This window comes from Puntigrus tetrazona, chromosome 21, assembly GCF_018831695.1.
Source record: "Puntigrus tetrazona isolate hp1 chromosome 21, ASM1883169v1, whole genome shotgun sequence".
In the NCBI taxonomy this organism is placed as follows: domain Eukaryota; kingdom Metazoa; phylum Chordata; class Actinopteri; order Cypriniformes; family Cyprinidae; genus Puntigrus; species Puntigrus tetrazona.
Window position 1 is genome coordinate 5,416,935 of NC_056719.1, and position 15,803 is coordinate 5,432,737.

The 15,803-nt window shown below is 38.2% G+C and overlaps 1 protein-coding gene across 5 annotated transcripts in view; it reads right to left on the reverse strand.

Annotated features, from left to right (window-relative positions):
* ank1b (ankyrin 1, erythrocytic b) overlaps nucleotides 1-15,162 on the reverse strand; it is a 62,587-nt gene extending 47,425 nt beyond the window's left edge. For 3 of the 5 annotated variants that reach the window (XM_043220991.1, XM_043220992.1, XM_043220989.1), the window contains exon 1: nucleotides 14,718-15,147. In XM_043220991.1, the coding sequence (XP_043076926.1) occupies nucleotides 14,718-14,843 (126 nt within the window). In that variant the 5' untranslated portion in view covers nucleotides 14,844-15,147. Of the gene's footprint in view, nucleotides 1-14,717 lie in introns of all 5 variants that reach the window. The other 2 variants (XM_043220993.1, XM_043220990.1) reach the window with 2 other exon arrangements.
* Between the last annotated feature and the right edge of the window lie 641 nt (nucleotides 15,163-15,803).

Genomic DNA, 15,803 nt, shown 5'->3' on the forward strand with positions numbered 1-15,803 from the left:
CAAACCAAGACATTATATATTTTGACTTTTTTTTTAAATTAAATTGCATTTTGTGATTCATTTTAATACTCTCCTCCCAGAATTTTTGTCTGAAAGTGTCTATGCCTTTTCAGCGATATTTTTTCATTGAGCATCTTTAGTAAATCCTGACAGTACTATTTTAATTTTAAATGTTTGCGCTGGTGCAAGTTGTTAGCAAAATTGACCCTAAAACTTATCGATCCAAAAGTTTTGAATGCCGTATGTGAATATTTTTCCGTTTTAATTTATTGGAATTCTTACATTCGAACCGCAATCGTACATCTTGTTGGTTACAATTCAAATTCATTGCAGGAATCAAACTGCAGCTCTCAATTCAGTTTTATATGGCACACAACTGCATTACCAGCACACCAGCTTCCAAAATACATTTGATGGCTCAACTCGGGCAGCATCCAATGCTGGGAGCCAGAGTGAAAAAAAAACTAAATATCCTTGGGACCTGTAATATCATGTAAGAAGCAAGACAGGCAGGCAAGCAGTCAGACAGGACTATCCATGTGTTTTTACTGCATGACCCTCTTAGCCTATGCTTGATGAACGATAGCCTTGTTAGTGCCTTCAGCAGCACTAGATGAAGATGCTGTTCAGCCTGATGGATGCATCACATCGAAGACAGAGTATGCGTGTATGGCTTATTTATAGTCGCATAGTATTTTAACATTAATTCACCTCAAATAACAAAAGTGTTCAGAAGTCAGAAGCTGATGAGGCAGAAATACAGAGTAGCAGCATTGAGATAAAACAGCAGTTGATTCGGTCTGATTCACAAGCCATGACGCAGATGTCAAGTGTAGAGCAAGGTACTATGTGAGAGATAAAAGGACAGGATTAGTACAGAAACACAGGATCGCCCTGCTGTCTATATATGAGGTAACGCCAGCGGGTCACCACTAAAACCACAGTGGGGTTCCGCTGCGGCTCGCAAGGGATCGTGTCAATCCAGTCAGGGAGTGACACGCAGAGTCACACAGGTCACACAATGGCATATTCACACTCTCTGTCATACTTGTGCATGTTTCAATGACATATTTATGGGTTTGATAGATTTAAAATGATGGATCATAGGAATTACGGCATTGAAAATTTATTAATTGGTTTGTTCAGGTATAGTGCATACGGCCCAAAATAATTCTCCATTAATTGTCCAAAATAAAAAAATTTAAAAAAATATTACATATAAATTTATATGACTTAACAAATCTGACATAACATTTAAACATTTGAGATTCGAAATATTTTGTGATTTGCTATATTGAGAATTAGTTAATTTACAAATTAGCAGCAGATCATTAATGAATCAGGAGATGACGTAAAATAATTAAATAACTAGACACGAAGGGTGTGAGTGTGTGTATATATTAAAAATGATTTACGAATATGAAAAAAAAACCTAAAAAACTTAATTCTAAAACAAGACACATAAAAAATATAAGGACAAAAAAACAGGAAATACTTTCAACGTTTAACACCATCTTTCTAGGTGACTATTTTAACAAAACTATAAGAAAAGATACATTAAAACCAAAAAACATTCAAAATAATTTTTCAAGATGGCCAATTTGTAACACTGAGAATGTGAGAACTTGATCTAATAACTAAACGTATATTTAAAAAATGAAAAACACAAGCGCTTCCCTGACGGTCTTGGATTTTCAGACATTATACAATCTTTATCAAGCCATGTTGCATTAGTTTACATGGTCATAATCTGACCCAGACACACACTATCAGCACCATATAAACGTCTCATCTTCAGTCCTCTGCAATATCTCAGTCCTTCAGGCCCCGGCGCTCGAATGAGTCACCCCCTCTGGTTACTCTATTTTCCTTCATTACACTCTCTTCTCATGAGGAGACTTCCTCCCAGGCTAGCGTGGTCAAGGGCTAAATTAGATAAAAGCGTAAGTTTAATATGAAAGAAAATTTGAGGGAATTAGTGGCTCGCTGAAGGCTGGAAGCTCACTGAAAGGCCGCGGAGAAGCTCTGGGTGAGTCAGAGCAGGAGAGGAATGCTGAGTGAGACCTGAGCCTGATACACAATCATTATCCTACAACAACTGCCAAACACCCCGGGCTTACTGTGCCAGCCACAGTCGTGCATGGGAATGAGAGCTCTGACAGATAAGAGTTTAGTGAGCCACTAAGCTGAAACGATACACTGGGGGAGGCCATGAAATCCACATGAATGTCATGAATTCTGGAAAGGTATGCGAAGAACACTTGGCATTAATAGCAGAGACCATCTTTGCTGATCAGGAGCATATTTTGTGCTTTGGACGTTGCTGGTTTCCCAAACTGCATATACAGCAACACCTCCTTGGTCAACCAGCTTTACTAGAAAGACAATAAGCTTTACCTCTGAACAATATGGTTGTGTGACCAGCAATAACCACTAAACCTTTATAGAAATTCATTATGATTTCTATTGGTCCTTTCCTCATTTGCATTTATAACACATCACGAGCATGAAAAAAGAAGTTGACTGTTAATTATAAGACGTACGGAAGCATGTTATCACCTTATAAATCACCTTAAAACTAAATATATAAATCAAGCAACATATACTGTAAAGCCACATTCATGAGAAAAAAGGTGGCAATTATGAGAAATAAAGCTAAAATTGCAAGATGCAATATCACAATTGTGAGAAATTTTGTATATATGATATATGATATGAGATATGAGATATAAAGTAAAAATTACATCAAAAGGTTGATTCTAAATCCCAATTTACGAGAAATAAAGTGTCTATTGTTATATATGATTATGAAGTATAATTGTGAAGTGTAAAGTGGTTAAATTTACAGAAAAAAGTTAAAATTGTAAGATATAAATTTGCAGATGTGATGATAAGATGCAATTATGAAAAAGAAAGTCTCAATTGTGAGACAAACATTTATGGAAAAAGTCAACAATTTCATATATGATGTGTCAATTGTGAAATATAAAGTCACAATTAAAGTGTCTTTTTTTTATTAAGAAGAATTTGCTAACTTAAAAAAACATACACTATCATTAATTTAAAATACATTTATTTCATACTACATATATGCCAAATTCATATTTTTAATTGTAACTTTTATTTGGTAAACCTTATTTGGTATATTTATTCATTGCACAATGCACATTTCTTATGATCAGACCTAAAATGTCACTATAAATGAGGAACTCTATATAATATCAGTCTTTAAATGCAAGATATTCAAAGTGTATCAAATATACTTCGGTATACTGGATCTCAGCAATATTAAAAGTACAATTAAATTTAATTTAAGCAGAAAATGTGTTGTTCCAATGTAAAAGACGTTAAGTATACCAGTTTAGTATATTAAAAGTACATCTGCAGGATATTTTTATCAAGATAAAATAAAAGTATTTCACATACACTTTAGTATTTAGCATTTTTTAGTATCAAGGTTATTACAGCTAAAATCATAAGTTGAATTCTGTGATCAAAGCGGGCTTCCGTACAGGTTCCACTGATAAAAGCCATCATCTCTGTTTTAGCAAATTCTAAATATATGCTTATTCATTTCATGCACCGAGTGTTTTTCCTCCTTTAACCTGAGAAAGCATTGCACTGTAGTGAGGGGGTGAAGTGTTGGAACACCTGAGGGCCGTGTTTGTCACTTTCACCTTCCCGTTTTCCTCAAGGGCCCACTGTACCCGCTGTACTGCCCTCGCTGCCAAAAACAGCTGAGTCAGAGAGGCGAAGATGGATTGTGTAAGCATGTGTGTGCATCCATGTGTGCATAAAAGGCTGTTTTGGTGTGTGTGTGTGTGTGTGTTTTTGCCTTGACACTACAGGGGGCAGTCTGGTGCCGATGTTGGTGCGCTAACCTGCTGCTCTACACTGCATCCTTGAGCCTGAAGCTCTCGGCCAGATGACACCAGTGCTGGGGCAAATGAGACGGTCCATAAAGTAAGAGCTCTGTAAGTCACTCTGCATGACGCTGTCAGCAGGGAACATCAATAATCTCTAATAGATGCACCGTCAGGAGATTGATGGGAGGGTGGAAGGCCAGAAGGAGGGAGGGAACAGGAGATCTAAAGGAGCATGCAGATGGGCCAGAAGGTCATTTAGATGAAGAACTACCAACGTTGAGATAGGAAACTGAACAAGGAAATGTTTAACAACACAGACTAAAAAAATCATCTTATGTATTAGCTGTATTTATGTAACTATTCCATCTGATTAAAAAAAATAACAATTAAACATTTAGTACTACTTTCAGCGGGCATCAAATTTGAGTCGCAACAGCAACATGCAAATTTTGATTTGAGTCTGAATTAATTTGGACAAAGGCTGTCATATAAAAATGTGTAAAAATATATTTGAAAGTATTGCAAAATAGTCAAATTTACTTTAAACAATATATACGCGTCTTTTCAAAAGTACTGGGTCAGAAAGATTATGCTCAACAAGCCTGCATTTATTTGATCAGAAATGCAAAAAAAAACACAAATTTTGCCAAATATTATTATCCCTTTAAACAACTGTTGTCTATTACTCCAGTATTCAGTATCACATAACCCTTAAGAAATCATTCTAACATACTGATAAGATGCTCAAGAAACATTGCTTTTTTATAATATTTGTTAAAAAAAAGAATTCCTTATTATTATATTAAAAAAGTTTAGCTTTACATGTATGCTTACATTTTGAAAGAATAGAATAGAATAGATAAATACAAAAGTTCAAAAGAACAGCGTTTATTTTAAAAAGGTTTTTTGTGTTATTATAAATGTCTTTAGTGCCACTTTAGATCAATTTGATATACATTTATTTAAATACATATAAGCCTTTGGACAGTACTGTATGTACTGTTTCAATGGTGTTAGCCACGGTGTTTCAGCAGAGTAGGTGTTTGCTAATGAGCTCTTTTGTTGTGGTTCTTGTTTTCATGTTATCAGCGACTTCTCTAATTGGTAGATCCAACAATTATGATAGCTCCTCTCTGCTTTCTGAAATGAAACCTTTATTATACATTACACAAAAATGAAATAAAATGAAGCTGGAATAAGTGGCTTCATAGAGGCATACATTAACCTCAGAGCTCATGTTAAGTCTGTCTAGAAGAGTTATGATTAAAAAACCTACTATGGAGAAAACAAATAGGATTTTTACTTTGAGAAGCTGCTGGCTAAATTCTAATGTAGTTAGACTCTATTTTAAATCAGAATTTCCTCTCTCTCTCTCTGGGTCTCTATAGTCTTTCTGTGTTTTGCTGACACCTCTCTTTTGCTGTGTTTTGTTTGCTAGCCTTCAGTATGGGGTGAGGATATTTCAACACTGACCAGATTAACAAGCAGGACTTACTTGGTCAGCCGACCTCACTGACTGCAATTCGCTATATTAAACTAGCACTAACCAGCAGTCAGTAAAACTTTACAACAAGCCAGTCCCATTAACTAACATAATGCAATAATCATTGCATTTGGTCATTCGGCAGATGCTTTAATCCGAAGTGACTTTACAATACCAACAATCAAAACCAACGAAACACCAATAATATACAAGTGCCACGGCAAGTCTAACTAACTAACAGTAAGGATTTATTCATCTCTTTTTACATTTGTTGATAAAAATACAACTGCTCGTTGTTAGTTCATGTTGTCTCAGGTCCGTTAAATAATATTAACAAAAACATCCTTTGATTTTAATAATGTATTATTAGTAAATGTTGTCAGGCCCTTAATCCATAATGTTTCTTTCTCCAGTGAAAAACCCAACTTGATTTGCTTCAAACATGCAGCTTTTCAACTTCACAAGCCATTGGACTGGAGTTGTATTAAATATAGGCCTACTTGTGTGTTACGGTCATGTTTTATCAGCTGTTTGGACAATCATTCTGACGGCACCCATTCGCTGCAGAGGATCCGTTTGTGAGCAACTAACGCTAAACTGATGCAAAATTTCTCCAATTCCGTTCCAATGAGGGCATATATTCATCTACATCTTGACAACAATATCATTCTAGCCACGAAAAATATCCAGAAGCATTTCCTACTCAGCAAAGTCATGGTCACCCTACTTTAATATGGCTGATATTAAAGGAAGTCGCTTTATATTTAATAATAACACAAAAAACATATCCAACAAAGGCCCTTATAACATCGCACCACAAGTAAACAGAGGACATCATTACAGGCAGTGCAGGCGAATTCATCATCAGAGCCTGAAACACACATGACGGCGTCCTTCATCTCTCCCACCAGACCTGCTTATTGCTCGTAATCAACTACTACTGTCAGGTTGTGCTCTTGTTATTGTAGCTGCGGCCCATAAACAGGCAGGCATGTCGAGAAAACTACAGCACTCGTGCTGGCAATATTACACATCTTTCCTCTCTCTCTCTCTCTCTCTGCACTCCACTGAGGCACTGGACTGGAAAAGCCACACCGTGCTCGTATAAATACTTCATCACTGATTCAATTTTAAACCATGGATGGAAAGAAAGGAAAAAAGATTGCTCCTTGAACTTCACTTTTCCTCCATTAGTGATTGCCTTCTTCCTCTTGTTTTTTACTCTGCATCTCCCTCCCTCTCTCTCTCTCTCTCTCTCTCTCTCTCTCTTTCTCGTATGTACACACATGCACGAATGCTGAGTTTGGTAATGGAGTTACACAAACACTTGCACGTATACACCAGACATCGACGCACACACAAACACAAGACATTTCCAGACTTTGATAATGGAACGGCGAGAGGACGGAGGGAATTTAAGCCATTGTATCTCACCAAGGTCATAAATAGCCAGCGGAAATATTATGTTTACTTTCTGTCAGAGCTCGGAGACCCAACTGCATACATCAATTGAACATCCACAGCTTGTAATTTTGCTGAAATTGGCTGTTTTGAAAGCGAGAGTGTCACAAAAAAAGGAAGGTCATTCGGTTTACGACAAGATTTGAGCCGCAAAGAAAAGAAAGGTCAAGTCATATCTTACGTATCTAGACAGGCCGGCAGGGATTAGTATAATTCTACAAGACATATGACATTAATCTGGGAATATGAGAAAGAAACTGTTAACTTGTGTGGATTAGGACCAGGCCTTTGAAGAGGTCACAAGGGGATAGCATTACAGGCAACTGATCCAAGCCTGTAATTGCTTAACACAGAATTTAAACTAAATCTGTGTCGTATGCATACTTTATTGGTAAATAAATCCATGTATATGAGCTTTGTGGTGATTGTTTTTCTAAGTTCTATATATACAACACTGATCAAGAATGCATACTATAAAAAAGCGGGAAAATGAAAAATAATGGTGATAAAACTACTATAAATTCTTCTACTATTAACATATATAAAACTTACTACGATTAATGAGCTGCTGGGTTCATGAATATTAATCATGCTTTCTGAGTTCGCTCAAATTGACTTGCTGAATTCAGAATTGGGACGACACTAGGTGAGCGCCAACCAATGAGATTGTTGTTTGCGCATTAGTTCCGCCCACTACCAGAGAAACCAGTAGTTCTTAAAACCTGAAGAATTCCAAAGGAAACCTGTATAATAATATCATTTACATGTAGCATGTCAATTCTGCGTGGTATGTAAGACTCTCTCGCTCAGTATCTTTCTTTGCCTTCCTTCAAACTAGTTATCAGTAAGGGTAATGGCGTTGTAACGGGAGAAACAGTAATTCGTTTGATTACTCCTTATTGAAAGAAATAACGCCGCTAGTAACACCGTTTATTAATAATGCCGCTATTCCCATCACTGTATTTACATAACAATTGGACTACATAGTGTATGCACGAGAAGCCTGAATGATTAATGGTTATGTATAAACTTCACACTTTGAAAAGGTTAAGGCAGTATCACAACTGGTACAGAAAAATACAGAAAGCAAACTTAAAGTTGCAGAAACGGTAACTAAATTAACTTGTCTCATAATGTGAGCGGAGAAAGGTAAACCAATAAAGAAAGTCATTCACTGCTGCTTTTACTGAAATTCATTTTTATTCATTACGCCTGAGACACCCAACAATGTGAAACAGCATTAACCTATCATTATCAAGATCCATATCATGAGCAGTATCACCACAATTATTTTGAAACCTCGAGTGTCATCTGTTGCACCAAAAAAAAACAAAAAAAAACAAGGTGACAGAATGACCTCATCAGCGATAACATGCACGTATAGGAGGCAAGAAGGACAGCCCAGCTGGGAAGACTCTGAGAATGATAAATAGATTAGGACCCCAGTAACAGAGCTGCTTGGGTTGTTTCCTCTTCAAGCAGAAGACAGATGAGAACAGCCCCACCCACATCTGTCGATAACACTGCTACAAAGCAGAGACGCTGAGTGTGCACGCGTGTAAGCGAGCAGCACGTGTAGGGAACGCATCTCACGCTCTCTTCTCCTCTGTTGCCCCCGCAAGGACATTATTGGTAAGCAATTTCATCCATGCCGTTCCATAAGGGACCATATGTGAGAAGCATTATATTGAGAAGGGGCCACCACATATATTCAGAACTTGTGTCAATTTAATCAGGGTTGTGTAATCGTAGCTTATGGGCTCCTTGCCTAATGTGCGAGACAAAGCACTTTGAGTCTAATGGATGCTGCTCTGTCATGTGCGAGGAACATCGATATTTCTGCACATTATGACTGGAATTAGGACCAGCAAGTAGGCTACATGGAATATCCCTCAAGAAATAAGCTATACGATGTGGAAGTATGCGATAGAAAGGAGTTTTTTGCAGTGAAATTAATATAAAATCATTGAAGAAATGCAATTGGTTCTCGTGTTTTACGGCTAAATGGCAGTGCTATATTTTTATTAGCTACCCTTAATTGTCCTCTATTTTTTAAAAGATATAAAGAACATAACCCCATATTACAACTGTTGAAGTTCTTAGAAGTGATCTTGGTGTGATCCACGGTTTAAAAGATGGTCTACCAAAGGAAATATACCCCATATTGCGAATATCAGTGTGATGTAGTATCAACAGTTGTGTGTTTGAGTTATGTTGAACTGGCAAAAGGTAATGGAGAGAGACACCATGTTCCATACACAGAGAAAAGCGCACATAACACATATCTGTGAGTCAAGACATAAAACCCTGGATTACATGGATTTTCTTAGTATATGCTATTTGTCAGAATTCTGACATATGATTTTTAGTGGAAAATGTGCAAAAGATATTCAAGGCGCAGTAATTTACACACATACTAAATTCAGTAAGTATGAATATTAAATACGAGCAACATGAATACTCAATTAATGTACTCATTGTATGTAACACATTTTTGCATGATTTACTGGTTTACTATATATTACATGGAATATGCTTAAAGGGATCCCCGGGTGTTAAAACATTTATAGCTTAATATAACGTAAATTGTGTTTCTTACTGAAATATGTAATAGAAACCCATGAAAGATGTACGTTATTTAAAAATTCAACAACTGTTTCTGGACTGTGAAGGAGGCGCCAATATTTTACATTCTGCATCAGTGACGTCACATGGTTGCACTCGGTGAGCTACTGGCGCTTTTTACGGCAACTCAACTCAGAATAAACAGTCCAAAACATTTAATTCTGATAAGATACCATATTGTGTCGTTTTTGGTTATGATTTTCAGTCGAAGGGCAACAAGAGATGTATGACTTATGTAGCCATTTTTCTAGCGATAAGAGTCGGACAAAATAATGGAAAGACAACTAGGACGAATAAAACTTCCTAAAGACCCATTTCTTTGTCCTCTCCACTAAGTAGCTTTGAAGCCTTTGACACTTTTAGTAGACCACAGCTACCGAAAGAGCTTACAAATGGCTGAGACAAGAAATGCTACGCCATCCCATTAGGACGTAAACATACCAATGCTTATTATAAAGCTGTGGCCGCTGGAGGAGTTTCTTATCTCGGATTTCCCTCGATATCCAAGGCATTTTATTCATATTAAACATATTACATGGATTTAGTTTGCTATTTAGTATATTATTACTACCTAGTCTCATAAAAATATGTACCTCTGTGCACTTCCATGTCTTACTTCAATATGTGAACCCTGGTATGTTTTTATTATGTTGATATAGGTATATATTGCAGCTGTTCAGAATTGAAATATCAGTGGACGTTTGCTAAAAGTTAATGCTTTATCATGTTGGAAATATGCCCTACACCAAATCCAACCCTAAACCTGCCGATAATGTTGACAAATGCAAAACCAATACAAAAATGCATTTGTTGATGCAACCGTGCTATTACAACTTCCTTTTACTAAAATTTGAACCGTTTTGTCAAACCATAGTTACCACAGAAACCAGGAACCTCGTCTCTCAAGTACATCTCTGTACTCTGGAAAATGTAGTAGTGTTATAAATGTGTTATGCATTATTTCGTCATACAACATACAATGAGGGTGCATACTCCTAGTAAGTAGTATGTATTGTGTAGTTGATCGTTTTTTAACAAATCAATGTAGTATGCTATGCATGCTAAATATGTATAGTGTTTATGGCCAATCAATGTAATACAGTCATTCATTTATTTATGCATACTACACTGATTTACAGTAGCTTGATTGTCTTCTGTGTGCAGAAATAACAAGCTTGGAAATGTAAATGACAAAACTTGGAAAATTATATCTATATATATATATATATATATATATATATATATATATATATATATATATATATATATATATATATATATTCACTAAGATGTATACCAAATAACAAGTTGTCATAAACACTTTAAAGATACAGATATAAACACAGCACTGATCACAAAAAGCTTCACGACTTCATGTAAAGAATGACAAAAGGCAGTGGATGGCACAAAGAATACTACCCCTTGCCTCCATATATGTAATTATATGTCTTGCTTCCTTCTTACAGTATAAAGAAGACAGTAATGAACACATTAATCAAATCTTTATCAACCGGGAATGTTCAAATATCAAAGGCCAAACACATTCTTTTGTCTAATTATACAAAGCAGTGCCAGATCAACAAAACCATAACACTTTTTCACTATTATATCCCTGTTCATTCAAGCATCAACAGAATTAAAATGGCCATCTACTTTATATGTTTACTCATATTTTTATTGTGAAATACTACACCTGCTTCCACTAAACCAGCAGTGCTTACAAGAGATCTGACATCAAACTTGCATTTACATTTGTGCACATGGGACTGGAGTTCATTATACAAGCAGAAATTAATAAATACAATCTAGCGGTTCTAATTACTGAACAATTTTCACTTTATATGTCAGAAGGAAAAATGTGAAATGCAACCATTTTAAATCAAGACAAAAAAAATAATAAAAATGACTGGGCTCTAGCTTTAATATTTAATTTTTGAGGAGATCTATTTCAAAGCAATTATGCCTGCAGCAAAAATATTCTAGAATTCTTCAAGGGCCGCAAAGCGTTTGTGTGCCTTGACTGTAACTAATCAAATGAGAATACAAATGAACATTTTCTCAGTTAAATATTCATGTCTTTTAACTAAGTGCAAAGAAGTACAATACAAAAAAAAGGCATTGTGACCTTTAAAGGGTCATGAAACACTAAAACATGTTTCAGCGATTTATAAAAGACAATGATAAACATGATATTTTGCTAGGTTTGAAATAATTTTTTTTCCGTATTCATTCACCACATCGATCTGATACTTTTTGCGCAAAACTATGCTGCAATGACAAGCTAAATCGAAAATATAGCAAGTCAAGGCCAAAAGTAATATCCCTTTAGAAAGGAAACTAAATTAATACATTTACTCTGTCCAGTTATATTCAATTACACATGAATACGGTTGTTGGATGGGCTTTTCGGGGTATTCACATTTTGCTGGTCAGGCAGGCATCCGGAGACCTTTATGAGCGACAAAGATATTAAAAATAAACAGTGCGGCTTAAACAGCAAATGTGGCCTTATCCTATTACGACCACAGCAGGTACTTAATTATAATGCACTTGGGCTAACCCTGATCTCTGACATTATGCCGCTATATATTTCGCCTGTCTCTCCCACTCTCAGTGGACCTCTCGCTCTCTCGGTGTGCTGCCTCTAGTGGTGAAAACACAGCATTACAAAAGCATCTCCCCGTAGATCACAACTGAACCTTCCAGAATCCTGGGCAACGCATCCCTTCAAATTGGCAGGATCACGGACAGATTGGTAGCGACTCAGGCACAGAATAAATATAGCCCGTGACTGAAGGTACTCGCTGATATGTGTGACTTCACCTTCTCCTATTAAGGAGCAAGAAAAATGCGTGCTCTCTGCTGTATGGGAATCTGGGCCAGGCCGTGTGTAAGCCATATGGATGCGATACATAAGATCTTACACACACACGGCAAGATCAGCTTAGAGACATAAAAGTAGTGTGCTGTAATTAATACTGTGTTGTACGCAGCAGCACAGACATCGGTGCAGCTATTAAATCATGCACTATACTGTATGCCATTTCTAAGAATTAAAGAGCCCCCTTCTTGTGTCTTTCTCAAAGGCTACTTTAGAATAGAGTCTGCACTATGCATACTGTGTAGAGCAAACAAACTTTATGCGTGGTACACTTGGTTTTCGCAAAGAACGGTATTTTCTTAGTGTGTAGAAGTACACTTCGCATAATCTTTCATTTCCATTGTGACAAATAAACAGCAATTTGCGCACCGTAACTTCCCACTTTTTTCCGAACTTTCTCTAACAAGATATTACCGCACAAAATTAGATTTAAAATGCAACACCCCAAAAGAATATGCAGATGCAACTAACTGAATTAAATGCACAATGTGACAACAATATTGCATACTGTTTAAAGCTACAGAATACAGATTTTTTAAAAATTGCGTGCGGCGTATAACTCAGTATGCAGTAAGAGCCAATGCTCCAATCGAAACACAGCCGGTTTCACTGTGTCTCACACTCTGGGCACTTGACATCATTTTTCTCTGGACATCCACCTCAGGGATGTGTAAAAATCACAACACAACTGTTTGTCCACCAACAGCTGAGATCTCACAAGGCCACAGACCGTCCGAAACGCTTTGAGACCTCAGCCAAGCTGACACGCTTTCAGGAACACGGTGACACTAGGGGTCGACAATCTTCATGACATGAAGTGCCATTTTTAATTTATCATAGCAATCACTGCACCGCATTGACTTCTATGATGAATGGCGGTGATAAATGTTAAAGTCAACATGAAATGAAAATTCAATCTCCTTTGTAATGCATGCTACAGATCTTACTGTGAATTATTCATTCATGTTTATATTTCATTTTTTACATTTTTAGAGAGTATAATTCTCGGCTTAATCTTGTGATGTTTTTATTTCTTTACTAACTGTTTATGAATTATGGACCCCGATTTCAACTTCAACTGAAATAAACAACAAAGGCTAATCATACAATATTCCTCCTTCTGTTTTTTTATTAATATGCCAGTATATACCCTTCTGCGTGCCAATGGTTGAACTCGTGCGCAGGGCTACAGAATGACCTAAGCTGCACAATTTTCAATTAAACTCATGCAAACATATGCACCTCGCATTAGCTGTACTGTAAGGTCACATTACACGAGGCCGTTTGAAACAAACGGTTTGCATTTCAACTTAACACTGCTCTGTCCAAATACACTAACGTGAAAAAAGCTCAAGGGTTGCGTTTGGAGAGCGAGTGCTGAACTGCTTATTAAGCATAACACGATTTTCATCAAATCAAAAAAGCAACAGTGTCATCAAACACGTCCCATCTTCAATTTTCCAGACCCCTGTGTAATCTCAAGGGGTCACTGACAGCCTTGACAAATGCTTCATCAGATGTCCCACCGAAGATTAAACAGCCAACCCTCAAGGACAGTCCTCCTTAGAGTGATCTTTAGTCTCCAATATCTTTGTGTGTCACTGCGTGTGTGTCAGCAACTCGCTTCTGTTAATTGGCGCTACACTGACATGCTACCACCTCCGGCCACATATCTCTGCCCGATCGTGTAGTTACGCGAGCACGCTGATAAATGCTAAGCTGACAGGTTTTATGAGCCTTGGTGAGCAGACGGGAGCGGAGTCATCACCCCAGCCTCTTCCGATCTTGTTGTCTTCGGCTCTAACCTGAGTCACGTGTACTTCTGCTCTCGTGTGAAGCCAAAATCTGCATGCACGCGACCGTACATCATCGCATGCACATCGGCGGAAGGTAAGGTAAGTAAGCAGGCGGCAGAGTTCCCATGATGCACCTCAGCTCTCATTCCATCATACAAACCGTAATGAGAACGGGAGGCAGAAGCAGGTGTAGACATTACACTCACGTTCTGCCAAAGTTCACGCTTACGGCATCGAGATGAGGTGGTGTAGCATGCCGATGACAGGCGGACGAAACGCGACAAACAAAGGAGTCTGTGGCGGGTGCATCAGAAGCAATCGGGTTTGCTTTGATGCAGTCATAAACAGCATCTGCTTTCTAAATCGATCGAGCAGGATGTTCCCCCGAGGACCGAGGGGCTACTTAACCAATCATCTCAGTCATGACCCCCCCCCCTTGTCCACCCTGCCAGACATCAGCATCTTCCTCAAACATAATCTGTAAACGACCAGCTCTAGCTGACTGGTTAACACAATGAGTCAGTGATATGTGTGAAGGTGTGTGTATCCTTCTCGACGTGGAAAAAAAAGAGCAAGGAGCTTGTTTTTGGCTTTTTTTCTGTTACCTTGCGTCTACGGTCTCTCGATCGGTTCCTCTTCTTGATCTTCTCCTCCTCCTTCTCTCGCTGCTCTTGAGCTGCGAGCTCCTGTAGGTCCTTGTTCTTGCGGATCTGCTTAGCGGCTTGCGCCATGGTGCCGCTGCAACAAGCAGTGCTGTGCCTGTAACGGAGGCTGTCGCTGTCCCTGCGGCGGCCAGTGCGGGAGAGGCGGTGGCGCTGTGCGCGCCTGTGAGGAGTGAGCGCCCTGCACGGCTCTAGGCGGCACGATCCCTCAGCAGCGCGCTACAAAAGAGATGATGCTGCTGCCTGCCTGCCTGCCTGCTTGCACCTCATCCAAGCAAGATCCTTCCCATCCCCCCTCCCTTCTCTCTCTCTCTTTCTCTCTCCCTCTCTCTTGCAACACACCAGTCAGTCACGCAGTCCAAGCCTCAGCAGTGTAGGGATACTGCAGCAGCTCGATTTTTCTCCCTCCGTCTCTCTTCCTTACTCACAGTCTCCCGTTTTTCTCAGCAGAGACGCACGTCTGTTGCATTATTGTCGTCTTCTTTGTGCGGGTCTGCAGGATGTAGGCGAAAACAATCAGCACACAAATGTAGTATTTTTTTTCCAACCAGACTGGTTTTGCAATGAAAAAAACATCTTTTGTTTGATCATTCACGATATGTTTGCTTCGGTGTGATGCATTCAGTGGGGTTCTAATTGAAGGCAGGTTCCCATTTGAATGCTGAGAGTGAAAGGGTTTAGAGCCATAACAGCTTACCTCATAAAAACTGCATGTACAATCTCACTCTCACCAGTCTGTGGTTTTCCACGGGAAAGGGCTTGTGCATTGTTGTCTATGCAGTAATTTGGTCCGTTTCGACCTGCAGATTATGAGAGAAAGACAATGTGTGTATATCATAGAGAGAGAGAGAGAAAGAAAGAGAGATAGGCTGCATTGTCACTACGTACCACTCGCTTTATGTCAAGGGCAACCCTATGGCACCATCCAGATTCTGCTGTTCTTCTCTTGTATTTTGTCATTTATACAGTAATGACAAATTATTGTGTAGCTATTGAACATATGGGATACAGTGTGGTGTTTATTTTTGC